The sequence below is a fragment of the Somniosus microcephalus genome, chromosome 16 (genome assembly GCF_052327205.1).
Source record: "Somniosus microcephalus isolate GS21.2 chromosome 16, FLI_Smic_1.0, whole genome shotgun sequence".
Taxonomy (NCBI): Eukaryota; Metazoa; Chordata; class Chondrichthyes; order Squaliformes; family Somniosidae; genus Somniosus; species Somniosus microcephalus.
The window spans coordinates 105,683,593-105,697,902 of record NC_141002.1 but is presented as its reverse complement, the minus strand read 5'-3'; the positions used below and the strand labels follow the sequence as shown (position 1 = coordinate 105,697,902).

The following is a 14,310-nucleotide window of genomic DNA, read 5'->3' as shown; positions in this document are numbered from 1 at the left end:
TTAACGTTTTGGGCCGATTACCCTTCGTCAGAACTGGAAAAGGTTAGAGAGAAGAGAGATTTTTAAGCAGGGGCAGGGAGGAGGGGAGGAAAGAACAAAGGGAAGGTCTGTGATAGGCTGGAAGGCAGGAGAGATTGACTGACAAAAGGGATGATGGTGCAAGGCAAAAGGAGAGGTAATGGGACAAGTTAAGAAACAAAAGATGGCTCGAGATGAGGTGTGGATGATGATGGCAGCAACATTAACAGCTACCATGTGAGGAAACAAGAGAGAAACAAAGATAAAGAAATACAGGGGCCGAGGTTATAGCCTGAAATTGTTGAACTCAATGTTAATCCAGAAGGCTGTAAAGTGCCGAATAGAAAGATAATAAGAATAATAAAAAAGACTTGGGTGTACAGGGCACAATTTCAAAATTTGGAGGTGACACAAAAACTTGGAAGTATAGTGAACAGTGAGGAGGATAGTGATAGACTTCAAGAGGACATAGACAGGCTGGTGAAATGGGCGGACATGTGGCAGGTGAAATTTAACGCAGAAAAGTACAAAGTGATACATTTTGGTAGAAAGAATGAGGAGAGGCAATATAAACTAAAGGGTACAATCCTAAAGCGGGTGCATGAACAGAGAGACCTGGGGGTATATGTGCACAAATTGTTGAAGGTGGCAGGGCAGGTTCAGAAAGCGGTTAAAAAAGCATACAGCATCCTTGAAATAAAGAATAGATTTGCCTTTCTAATCTAGGCTTTATTAACTTTAAAAATCCAGTAGCACATCTTTCAACACCCAGTCTCCAACCATGACTGGAGAGAACTGAATTTAAGATGGCCACCGCAAATCACCTGACATCCACTACCAATGAGTTTACAGCATATATCTCAAGGTAGAAACAAACAACCAATTACAATACTTCTTACTAACACAGAGAACAACCACCACATTCACCAATCACAATACTTCTTATTAAACATAGGGATTAATCGCCACATTCACCCCTCCTTTTAAAACATGCTCCAATCTAAATAACCTTTACAATTTATAATTAATTTATTTACAACTAAAATACAAATATAATATTTCAACAATTTTTAAAACATTACTATCAATTTAAAAGTCCATTTTCAATCGGTCAACCGGATATCTTGTTCGTGTCGACCTTCTTAACCTTGGTGAAATTCCTTGCCCTCCCACACCCGGAGACACCGAAGTATCTTCTGCAGGAAGGATATCCATATCCCGATTATCAACGGTTTCCGGATTGGAAATCCCATCAGGAAGTAAACTAGGACGGTCATGAACATCCATCAAAGGCTGACTAATAGAAGTATAATTATCTGCAATAGGATTGGAAATATTCATAGTATCTATAACAACATCCACATTATCTGAGTCATGACTATTATTAGTATCCTCGGAAGAGGGCTGGCCACCACAAGGAGCCAAATCTTTAATTGAAACAGTACTTTCTTTCCCATCTTGGAATCGAATATGAGCATATTGGGAATTTGCCTCCAACAGCTCCACCTCCTCCACTAAAGGATCATATTTTGACAATCTAACATGGCGTCGAAGCAGCACAGGTCCCTGCATAGTAAGCCATGAAGGTACCGAATATCCCGTAGTAGATCTCCGTGGGTAATTAAAGAGCCTTTCATGGGGGGTCACATTAGTAGCCGTTGAAAGCAATGATCTAATGGAATGCAGGGCATCAGGCAGTACCATTTCCCACTGTGTATTCTTAAGGTTCCGGGATGTCAAAGCCAACATAACTGCCTTCCAGATCACCCCATTGTATCGTTCACACTGTCCATTACCCTGGGGGTTATACGGGGTAGTTCTACTAGTAGAAATTCCCCGACTCTGAAGGTATTCCTTCAACTGGGAAGACATAGAAGAACTTCCCTGATCCGAATGGATATACGCAGGCATCCCAAAGATGACAAAAAGTTGAGTCAGACATTTGATAACTGTAGCAGCTGATACATCTGCACAAGGAAAAGCAAAAGGAAACCTTGAAAACTCATCCACAACAGTAAATATATATCGATTTTGAGTAGTTGAAGGAAGAGGCCCCTTAAAATCAACACTCAGACGTTCAAAAGGAGAAGTAGTCTTTATAAGATGAGCTCGTTGAGGCTTAAAGAAATTTGGTTTACACCGAGCACAGATAGAACATGATGAAGTCATCCGCTTGACGTCTTCAACTGAAAAGGGCAAATTCTTACTGCGTACGAAGTGTATCATCCTCGTAACCCCAGGATGACATAAGGCATTGTGAAGATTAATAAGCGTATCTCCGTGAATCACAGAACAATAAGCCCTCGACAGTGCATCAGCAACAACATTATCCTTCCCCGGACGATAAACTATATCAAAATGGTAACATGCCAACTCAATCCTCCACCTCATTATTTTATCATTTTTGATCTTTCCAAAATGTTTAACATCAAACATAAAGGACACAGATTTTTGATCGGTTACCAACGTGAAATGTTGCCCCGATAAATAATGTCTCCATTTACGCAGTGCTTCTACTATTGCATATGCCTCTTTCTCTATTGAAGAATGTCTTTTTTCACTATTGTTCAAAGTATGTGAGAAAAAGGCCACAGGTCTTCCATTTTGGTTCAGAGTAGCCCCAATTGCAAAATCAGTAGCATCCGTCTCAATCACAAAGGGAACCTGCTCATCAATAGAATGCACAACTGCTCCTAGGATATCCTTTTTAAATTTATCAAAACATGTCCTGGCCTCCCATGATAGAGGATATGTCGTAACCCGAATAAGGGGCCGGATCTTCTGCGAAAAGTTTGCAATCCAATTAGAATAGTAAGAAAACAGTCCAACAACGCGTTGCAAAGCCTTAGAATTAGTAGGATAAGGTAAATCGATCAATGGTCGCAGACGTTCTGGATCTGGTTTAATCTTATTTCCCGAGATAATATACCCCAGTAGATTTACCTCAGTAGTCGAAAAGATACACTTCTCTTTATTAAAAGTTAAACCAACTTTTTCCGCAGCTTGAAGGAATCTTTCTAAATTAGAATCATGCTCCACCCTTGATTTACCACACACCGTGATGTCATCTAAATATGAAAAGGTGTCAGAGAGAGAGTTATCACTTATAAAAGCATCCATTGCCCGTTGAAAACAAGCAACACCATTAGTAACACCAAATGGTATTCGGCAAAACTGATACAGCTTTCCACCAGCCTCAAAGGCTGTATATGGTTGATCCCTCTTAACAATAGGAATCTGATGATAAGCACTCTTTAAATCAATAGTGCTAAAAAACTTATACTGAGATACTTTGTTGATAAGCTCATCAATCTTAGGCAAAGGGTACGCATCTAATTGAGTATACCTATTAATAGTTTGAGAGTAGTCTATCACCATTCGTTTCTTATGTCTCTCGTTAGTGGTGACAACTACCTGAGCCCGCCAAGGCGAACAACTAGGTTCAATGATTCCTTCCAATAAAAGACGTTGGACTTCAGAATTAATAAATTCTCTATCCTGACTGCTATACCTTCTTGACTTGGTAGCAATTGGCTTATAATCCGGCATCAAATTGGAAAAAAGTGATAATGGAGAAATGGATAAAGAAGTTAATCCACAAATGGATAAGGGTGGCTTAGTCCCTCCAAACGAAAGACTGAGAGACTCGTGTAATTTAAGCACATCATGACCAATCAAAATATCCGCACAAAGATTAGGCAAAACAGATAGGTGTATATCAGTATACGTATTACCTAGAAGAATCAATTTCACAAGGCAACAACCAGCTACTTGTGAAGTAAGGGTCGTCTGAGCCATACACACCTGTTAAGTAACAGGCAAGATTTTCAAACACTTTTCCTTCGCAAACTGAAGACTTATAAAACTCTCGGTACTGCCCGTATCTATGAGAGCCTTCACTTCTAACCCATTAACTTGGGCCATAACTATAGCTTTGTTTAGGCCATGAGCAAATGCAGCCAAAATTGATGCAATAAACGCCCTCTCTACAGATTGAATAGTCGCAGAAGAGGAGGTAATTGAACCTAATGATTTACAAACACATGCATAATGACCTCTCTTGCCGCATTTACTACACACAGCCTCCCGGGCAGGACACTTCAAACGAGGATGCTGGACGTTCCCACAAAAATAACACTTCTGAATCCTAGAGGCAACAGCCGCCAAAGTAGAAACTGTTTCAGAATCTAGTAAACCACTCCCATTAAGTCCACCTAATTCCTTTTCGTCCGGAACTGCCGAAACCACAGTCGCAAGCCGATTAGAAAGAGCATAAGAATCCAAACTTCTCTGAGCCATATCCAATGTAGAAGCTTGCTCAAAAGCACTCTTGAGATCCAAAATCTTATTTTCTAAGAACCGCTGACGAATTGATCTAGACAGTAGTCCATTAATAAAAGCATCCCGTACTGATTCTTCCTTATATTCTTCGCCCATCACGGCTTTATAATTACAGTTAGCACTAAGGTGCCGAAGTGCTTGTAAATAAGTATCCAAAGATTCTCCCACCTGCTGCCTACGGGCAGATAGAAGGTAACGTGCAAATACCTCATTCTTTGGTTTAACAAAAATCTTCTCCAATGTAGAAATAGCCAATTTGTAAGTTTTACAGTCCAAAATATACTTATACGCATCCGGAGCAATGTAGTTGATCAGCATATTCAGCTTATTCAGAGACTGTTGCTCCAACACACCCAAAAAGTTTGTAAATGTACAATACCAATGTTTCCATTTATCATCCACTCCTGCAGAATTAGGGTCAGCATTGAATCATTCCGGTTGAAGATATCGCTCCATTCTGATAAAAAGTTAATAAATTGAAATAAAGAATAGATTTGCCTTTCTAATCTAGGCTTTATTAACTTTAAAAATCCAGTAGCACATCTTTCAACACCCAGTCTCCAACCATGACTGGAGAGAACTGAATTTAAGATGGCCACCACAAATCACCTGACATCCACTACCAATGAGTTTACAGCATATATCTCAAGGTAGAAACAAACAACCAATTACAATACTTCTTACTAACACAGAGAACAACCACCACATTCACCAATCACAATACTTCTTATTAAACATAGGAATTAATCACCACGTATTCATAAATACAGACATAGAGTACAAAAGCAAGAAAGTTATGATGAACCTTTATAAAACACTGGTTCAGCCTCAACTGGAGTATTGTGTCCAATTCTGGGCACCGCACTTTAGGAAGGATGTGAAGGCCTGAGAGAGGGTGCAGAAAAGATTTACAAGAATGGTTCCAGGGATGAGGGACTTCAATTATGTGGATAGACTGGAGAAGCTGGGGTTGTTCTCCTTAGAGCAGAGACGGTTGAGAGGAGATTTGATCGAGGTGTTCAAAATCATGAGGGGTCTGGACAGAGTAGATAGAGAGAAACTGTTCCCATTGGCGGAAGGGTCGAGAACCAGAGGACACAGATTTACGGTAAAAGAACCAAAGGTGACATGAGGGAAAACTTTTTTTACACAGCGAGTGGCTATGACCTGCAATACACTGCCTGAGAGGGTGGTGGAGGCAGATTCAACCCTGGCTTTCAAAAGGGAGTTGGATAAATACCTGAAGGACATTTTTTTTGCAGGGCTACGGGGAAAGGGCGGGGAGTGGGACTAGCTGAAGCGCTCTTACAGAGAACCGGCACAGGCTCGATGGGCCGAATGACGACCTCCTGTGCTGTAACCATTCTATGATTCTATGAAAGACTTGCATTTATATAGCGCCTTTCACAACCTCGAGACATCCATAAGCGCTTTACAGCCAATTAAGTACTTGAAGTGTAGTCACTGTTGTAATGTAGGGAAAAAATAAAAAGCTGGTATTAGTAAAAGTGACCATAAAACTGCCGGATTGTTGTGAAAACCCAACTGGTTCACTGATGTCCTTCAGGGAAGGAAACCTGCCGTCCTTACCCGGTCTGGGCCTATAGGTGACTCCAGTCCCACAACAACTTGACTGACTCTTAACTGGCTTCTGAAGTGGCTGAGCGAGACACTCTGTTGTCAGGAATTAGGGACGGGCAATCGGGTTACCAACCCTCCAGGATTGTCCCGGGGCCTCCAGGAACCGAAGATTAATCTCCAGGACACGGCTGGAAGCAAAACCCGGGGGGAAATGACTAGAGCATGAAAAAGAATTGTGTGTTTTCATAGAATTATAGAAATTTACAGCACAGAAGGAGGCCATTCGGCCCATCGTCTCCGTGCCGGCCGACAAAGTGCTATCCAGCCTAATCCCACTTTCCAGCTCTTGGTCCGTAGCCCTGTAGGTTACGGTACTTCAAGTGCATATCCAAGTACTTTTTAAATGTGATGAGGGTTTCTGCCTTGACCACCCTTTCAGGCAGTGAGTTCCAGACCCCCACCACCCTCTGGGTGAAGAAATTTCCCCTCAACTCCCCTCTAATCCTTCTACCAATTACATTAATCTCTGCCCCCTGGTTATTGGCCTCTCTGCTAAGGGAAATAGGTCCTTCCTATCCACTCTATCTAGGCCCCTCATAATTTTATACACCTCAATTAAATCTCCCCTCAGCCTCCTCTGTTCCAAAGAAAACAACCCCCGCCTATCTCGATAGCAAAATACTGCAGATGTTGGAAATCCGAAATAACAACAGAAAATGCTTGAAGAAGGGTTCGACCCAAAACGTCAACTCCAATTTCTCTCCACGGATGTTGCCTGACCTGCTGAGCTTTTCCAGCATTTTCTGTTGTTATTTCCCAGCCTATCTCATCTCATTTCTCATTTTCGTTGAACAGTAGTTTATTAGAGAGGGGGAGAAAAGGCTGTTTGACCGGGCGGGTCGATTAGAGGCGGGAGGTCATGAGATGAAAGCTCCTGGAACACGTCCACCCAGAGTTGGCAAGGCTCCTCGCCAGCGACTTGTTGAAACAACAGCCCTGGATTTCCTCTGTGTCGGTTATGCCATTGTTCACCAGCAGAGGGATCTACCTGGGATTGAGTTGACTTTTGGTGCCGGATCCGGCATAATTTGAGTGGAGAAACTGTGCCGGAGACCTGAAGTAATAATCCCGAGATCGCAAGTTCAAAACCCACCAGGGCAGTTTGGGAATTCGAACTAAGTTTAATTAAAAAATCTGCCATTAATAAGCTGGTATCAATAAAGGTGACCATGAAACTGTTGTAAAAGCCTAAGCTAAGGGGGAGGTAGGTTGTGGGTGGGGTGTGTGGGGGAAACAAGGCTCTTGGTTACGGAGTGTGTGGCACTTGTGAGGGGAGAGGTGGAGTGAGAGAGGAGTGAGGATGTTAGAGTGGAGGAAGGTGTTAGGGGAGTTTTAGTCGCCCTTTCCCAGAGCCTAACGTGACGGGTCAGTCGTGTGGGTGTTGCTCTAAGAGGGCGAAGGATGCGGGGCTGTAAAGGTTGGGAGCCGCTGTCACTTTAATCAGACAGGCACTGGACGGATGGTGGAGCGAGGCGGCAGATCTCACTGGCTGAGACGCTCAGTGGGATCCTTGCAGAGGCTCAGCTCCTCTGGGATCCTTGTAGGATCGGGGAAGGCCTGCACACCCATTGGGGAGGGTCGGACCCAGTGGCTGCTGCCCTCAGCCACACTGTCCCACTCCCCAGGCCCGGACACTGCCCGAGCCCCCAGGCCGGGACGCTGCCTGAGCCCCCAGGCCCGGACGCTGCCCGAGTCCCCAGGCCCCGACACTGCCCGAGTCCCCAGGCCTGGACACTGCCCGAGTCCCCAGCCCCGACACTGCCCGAGTCCCCAGCCCCGGACGCTGCCCGAGTCCCCAGCCCCGGACGCTGCCCGAGTCCCCAGGCCCGGACGCTGCCCGAGTCCCCAGGCCCCGACGCTGCCCGAGTCCCCAGCCCCGGACGCTGCCCGAGTCCCCAGGCCCGGACGCTGCCCGAGTCCCCAGGCCCGGACGCTGCCCGAGTCCCCAGGCCCCGACGCTGCCCGAGTCCCCAGGCCCGGGCGCTGCCCGAGTCCCCAGGCCCCGACGCTGCCCGAGTCCCCAGGCCCCGACGCTGCCCGAGTCCCCAGGCCCCGACGCTGCCCGAGTCCCCAGGCCCCGACGCTGCCCGAGTCCCCAGGCCCCGACGCTGCCCGAGTCCCCAGGCCCCGACGCTGCCCGAGTCCCCAGGCCCCGACGTTGCCCGAGTCCCCAGGCCCCGACGCTGCCCGAGCCCCCAGGCCCCGACGCTGCCCGAGTCCCGAGGCCTCGACACTGCCTAGTGCCCAGTGTGGGTCACAGAGTGGGCCTATATATATAATAACAATTGTTAAAACTCTTATTGGGTTATGCCTCTTTTTTTTAGTTCTTCCAATGTTTCAATAACTTGTGTTGCAAAATGATTAAATTTTAATATGCAATATGGATTAAGACACAGTGCGCACTTAATTTCCTACATAACTTTCATGTCAGGATAAAACGGATGAAAAGCCTGTCATAACTAACAGTAGTAAAGCAATGTCACAATCAAAGCCTCAATCTGTTTCTGCGCGAGCTCTGTAACCATCACCCAGCACAATTGCAGCGTTACACCAGCTCGGTGTTAATCCAGCAGCTGTCCAGCTCCCAAAGGCACAGCCATCCAGCTCTATTGCCTCATTCACGGGAGCTCCTTATTGGCCTTCCCTTTGGAATCTTTGGTCATTTGTAAAAGTGTAAGGGACTGGATAATGTCGACCATGACCAGCTGTCTCACCTTGTCCAGAACAGTAGACCCAGAGGACACAGCCTGTGCTTGAAGGGGGAAAATTCTAAACTAACCTGTGGAAACAATATTTCAGTGAGCGAGTAGTCATTCTATGGAACAGGCTTCCTCGGGAGATGGTGGAAGCAGTTAGTGTTGACTCATTCCAATGCAAATTAGATAGATTGCTTTCAGGCAGTAACATTTTGTGATCCAGTATAGGAGTAATGTGAGACATGACGTGTGGGGAGTGTAGCGAGCTCGGGAGGAACGGGTGACTCTGGACCTCTGGTTCCCAAAGCTCTCCACCACTGGGGGTTTTCCTCACCTCATGTCTGGGTCTGTTGTAGACTCATTGATGGAGATTGATCGCTGTGAACAGTCAACAACTCCATTATCGTTGGATCGTGCGGCTCCCAGGCTGGGAGAGGGTGAGCTAGACGGACCTTCCTATTTTAAGCAAACCTTTGTCAGTCAACTACAATAGCCTTTTTTTAAGAGCTGTGATAGAGCCTTAGGTTACGGTTTTAAAGTGTGAAGTTTTGATATCTGGTCCTCAGAGTGGGTTTGCGGGGGGTGGGGGGCGGTGGGGGGAGGAGAAGGGGATGCTAAAACCATGCTTAAAAGTTGGATCTCGTGGAACTTCAATCTGATTTGAAGCCAATACAGTAACACTACATGATATTAAGATTGATTCATAAGGTAGTGTGCCTTTTTATTGCAGGCATAATTCCTTTAGAAGACACTTGCCAAGACAAATGCATGTTTCAAGTGTTGATTTCAGCATGGACAGTTTACAGCGAGGAGAGACGACCACGAGCATTGGGCGAATTAAACCAGAGCTCTACAAACAGAAGTCGGTCGACTCACAGGACGGCGACAAGGATGTAAAAACCAGTGGAAAGTTAAACCTTACTCTTAAATATGATTATGAGAACGAGCATTTGATCGTAACAATTCTCAAATCCTTGGACTTGCCGGCAAAAGATTTTTCTGGAACCTCAGACCCTTATGTTAAAATTTACCTCCTCCCAGATCGGAAAAAGAAATTCCAGACTCGAGTTCACAGAAAGACGCTCAATCCCATCTTTGACGAAACGTTTCAGTTTCCAGTGCCGTTCGACCACCTCAACAACAGGAAGCTGCATTTCAGTGTTTTTGACTTTGACCGATTTTCTAGACATGACATGATTGGAGAGGTGATTGTAGATAACCTGTTCGAACTGTTGGACCTTCCCAAGGAAGACACAATCTGGAGGGACATCATTTGTGTCACAACAGTGAGTATGGTTGCTGCCAATAATATAAACCTTATCAGCTTTTGCAGCCTCCTCTCGGTGTCCAGTTGATAGCACGCTTGCTTCTTCGTCAGAAGGTTGTGAGTTCAAGTCCCCGCTCCAGGAATCGAGCATATAATCCAGGCGGATATTGCAGCGCCTTACTATGGGAGTGCTGCACTGTCAGCGACACTAGGGGTGAAAGTGATCTTTGACGGTTGTCCAAATTGGGCGATAACCAATCGGCAGTCTTGAAGTTGACTTCAATGGAAAAGAAATTTGGGTCGGGTGTAAAAGGGGTCGAGAACCAGAGGACACAGATTTAAGGTGATTGGCAGAAGAACCAAAGGCGACATGAGGAAAAACTTTTTACGCAGCAAGTGGTTAGGATCTGGAATGCACTGCCTGAGGGGGCGGTGGAGGCAGATTCAATCGTGGCTTTCAAAAGGGAATTGGATAAGTACCTGAAGGGAAAACATTTCAGGGCTACGGGGAAAGGGCGGGGGAGTGGGACTAGCTGAAGTGCTCTTGCAGAGAGCTGGCACGGGCTCGATGGGCCGAATGGCCTCCTCCTGTGCTGTAACCATTCTATGATTCTATGGTTTGTGCTACCACCCAACATCAATTTTACCCCTGCCATCTTTTAAATGAGATGTTAAACCACGGACCCATCTACCCGCTCAGGTGTATACAGAACATCCCACGGCACCATATGTCCTAGCCAACATTCCTTCCTCAAACAGTGCAGCCAGCGCTAATTGTGGGATCTAGCTGTGCGCATGTTGGTTGCCATGGTTTGTTCACAAAACCACAGAGACTACACTTCAGAAGTATAAACACTGGGGTAGACCAGTTGGGCTGAAGGGGAAGTTCCTGTGCTGCAGATTCCATGTAATTCTCGAGCTATTATTTTCTTTCTTTCTTTCCTTCTTTCATTCTCCTTCCTTCCTTACTTCCTTTTTTTTTCTTTCTTTTCTTGTGCTAAAATTGATCTGCCGCTGGCTTGAAGCCTCGGTTCATGTATTTTGTTAATCTTGGACTGTGTGTGGTCCTATTATAAAAGTGCAGTGGAACTAAAACGGAAGCTTAGCTAGCGACAGATATTTATATTAGCAAGCACTCCGGCGCCGGTCTTTAACGGTCTAAGGGGGGAGCACCAATCACAGCAAACCCGTGATCGCCATTGATTTTAAAGGGGTGGAGCTATGATAATTCCACTGTTTCAGCGCGGCACAAGTAGTGGTGTGCGTCATTTATACCATTATTTCCTGGGACTCACGCGCCACAATACAGGCCCTACGATGGAGGGAGTGCAGCGAAGATTCACCAGGCTGATACCTGGGATGGCAGGAATGACATATGAGGAGAGATTGAGTCGATTGGGCTTATACTCGCTGGAGTTTAGAAGAATGAGAGGGGATCTCATTGAAATGTATAAAATTCTAACAGGACTAGACAGACTAGATGCAGGAAGGATGTTTCTGATGGCCGGGGAGTCCAGAACCAGGAGTCACAGTCTAAGGATAAGGGGTAAGCCACTTAGGACAGAAATGAGGAGGAATTTCTTCACCCAGAGAGTGGTGAACCTGTGGAATTCTCTACCACAGAAGGCAGTTGAGGTCAATTCATTAAATATATTCAAGAAGGAGTTAGACATATTTCTTAAGGCTAAAGGGATCAAGGGATATGGGGAGAAGGCAGGGACAGGGTACTGAATTTGGATGATCAGCAATGATCTCATTGAATGGCGGAGCAGACTCGAGGGGCCGAATGGCCTACTCCTGCTCCTATCTTCTATGTTTCTATGTAGATGCACCTTTACAACGGCGCAAGTCTCCAGGAAATTCTGGGCCATCAAATACCGTTTTATACGGCACCTTTACTGTCGAAAACATTGCTGCTTGTTAGAAGGAGGAGGATGGCGCACAGGAGCCATGGAGAGAGACTTAAGAAAAATGATCGGAATCTTGGTGAACCAGCAGTGTTCCCGCTAAGGTGCACATGCGCGGCCGCGTGGTAATGGGAAAGGTCCCGCGCAGGCCGCTCATCAGCTTTTACATTGTAAATACCGCGCAGGCGCAGAATTGAAAGGGACCACACACTGAAAGAAACAGGCCGCGCAGAACAAAGTGCAGCTCACAGGGAAGATTGTGAACCAGATGGGTTTTTGAGATGGTTTCGGGGAGAGAGAAGTGGAGAGTACAAAGCGTTAATGGAGGAGCGTCCAGCGAGGGAGCTGAGGGCTGTGCCAGCAGTACTGGGGCAAAGAGAGGGTGGGGCGCACAATGGCCAGAACTAGAGGACTGAAGGGTGTAGAAGGGGACTTTGAGGCGAGAGGAGGTTGCATAGAAAGGGCGGGGCATGGCGGGATTTGAGGGCAAAGAGTATTTCAGATTCAATGTGTGTATAATTCGTCTTCAGCGAGACTCCAAAATGGGAGACGGCGAATTGGCAATCCGTTTCCCACTCCACCTCATTTCCTTTTCCACTGAAGTCATTAGAATAGAAAATCAGGCCGAATGTAAAGTGGGCTGCAAATTCATTATTGTCCAATTTGCACAATCGTCTAAGCTGAATTTCAAGTGTCTACCAACCAGTGTCATTTTATACTTTAATATGCATTTTTTTTTAATGGTGAAAGGAAAATAGAACAAGTCCTTTTAAACCATTGCCCTGGACAGTGATCTTTTGATCTCTTCTGGAAAGATAGTTTAAGATTAATAATTGTTCAGTTAATTTTAATTGCTGCAACCTTGGCGTTCTATTTCACCCTGAGCTGAGCTTCCAACCACACATCCTCTCCATCACCAAGACCGCCTGTTTCCGCCTCCGCAACATCGCCTGTCTCCACCCCTGCTGAAACCCTCGTCCGCTGCTGAAACCCTCGTCCGCTGCTGAAACCCTCGTCCAAGCCTTTGTCACCTCCAGACTCGACTATTCCAATGCTCTCCTGGCCGGCCTCCCTTCAGTTGCCCTCCATAAACTTGAGCTCATCCAGAATCCCGCTCCGCGTACCCTAACCCGCACAAATCACTCACCACCCCTGTTCTCGCTGACCTACATTGGCTCCTGGTCTGTCAAAACCTCGAATTTAAAATTCTCAACCTTGTTTTCCAATTCCTCCCTATCTCTGTAACCTCCTCCAGCCCTACAACCCTCCGAGATCTCTGCGCTCCTCCAATTCTGGCCTCTTGCTCATTCCCCGATTTTAATCGCTCCACCATTGGAGGCCGTGTCTTCAGCTGCCTGGGCCCTAAGCTCAGGAATTCCCTCCCTAAACCTCTCCGCCTCTCTCTCCTTAAAACCTACCGCTTTGACCAATAAATCTGGGAATTTGGAACAGTCGAGTCTGGAGGAAATAAATGCATGGCCGAGGGTTTCAGCAGCAGATGAGCTGAGGCAGGGGCGGAGACGGGCGAGGTCACGCAGGTGGAAGTAGGCGGTCTTGGTGATGGAGAGGACATGGGGTCAGAAGTTGAGCTCAGGGTCAAAGAGGACTGTGAGGTTGTGAACAGTCGGGTCCAGCCTGAGACACTGGCCAGGGAGAGGGATGGAGTCAGTGGTTGGGGAGCGGACCTTGTGGTGGGGACCGAAGACAACGACCTTCAGTCTTCCCAATATTTAATTGGAAAACATTTTTACTCATCCATTGGACAAGCAGTGTGACAAATCAGATTTCTTTGTTGAATGATTCGTTTTTAGTTTTGAATCATCGATTGAGGTTACTGCCTCTGAACATATCTAACAGACTAACACCTTGGAGATGTTAAAAGTGTAGCTTTAATTTGTTTTTCCTCTTATGATAGGAGAGCGTGGATTTAGGGGAGATCATGTTTTCCCTTTGCTACCTTCCAACAGCTGGACGCATGACACTGACTGTCATTAAATGCAGGAACCTTAAAGCCATGGACATTACAGGATTCTCCGGTATGATAATCAAAGAAACAGAACTCGTGGCAGGGATGGGGGAGATGATCAGGGACGCATGCCTTTCGGAATAAAACAGATTAATTAAGGGAGTGTTGCAAAGGTTGATGGCTGGAAAAAGTGACCTGAGAGAAATGCAATTGCAGATGGGTTTGCATGTTTTCAAAAATCTTAGTCACAAGCTTTGTCAATAGACATCAGAGGCCATTGCTGTTTTTTTATTCGTTCCTGGGATGTGGGCGTCGCTGACAAGACCAGCATTTATTGCCCATCTCTAGTTGCCCTTGAGAAGGTGGTGGTGAGAAGCCTTCTTGAACCGCTGCAGTCCGTGTGGTGAAGGTACTCCCACAGTGCTGTTAGGGAGCAAGTTACAGGATTTTGACCCTGCGACGATTGGCGATATA

General features: G+C 46.0%; 1 protein-coding gene across 1 annotated transcript in view; it reads left to right on the top strand.

Annotated features, from left to right (window-relative positions):
- Nucleotides 1–14,310, top strand: part of syt10 (synaptotagmin X) — a 101,680-nt gene that overhangs the window by 59,702 nt on the left and 27,668 nt on the right. Inside the window, exons 3-4 of the mRNA XM_086009668.1 lie at nt 9,427–9,982; nt 13,786–13,906. Of these exons, the coding sequence (XP_085865794.1) occupies nt 9,427–9,982; nt 13,786–13,906 (677 nt within the window). The remainder of the gene's footprint in view (nt 1–9,426; nt 9,983–13,785; nt 13,907–14,310) is intronic.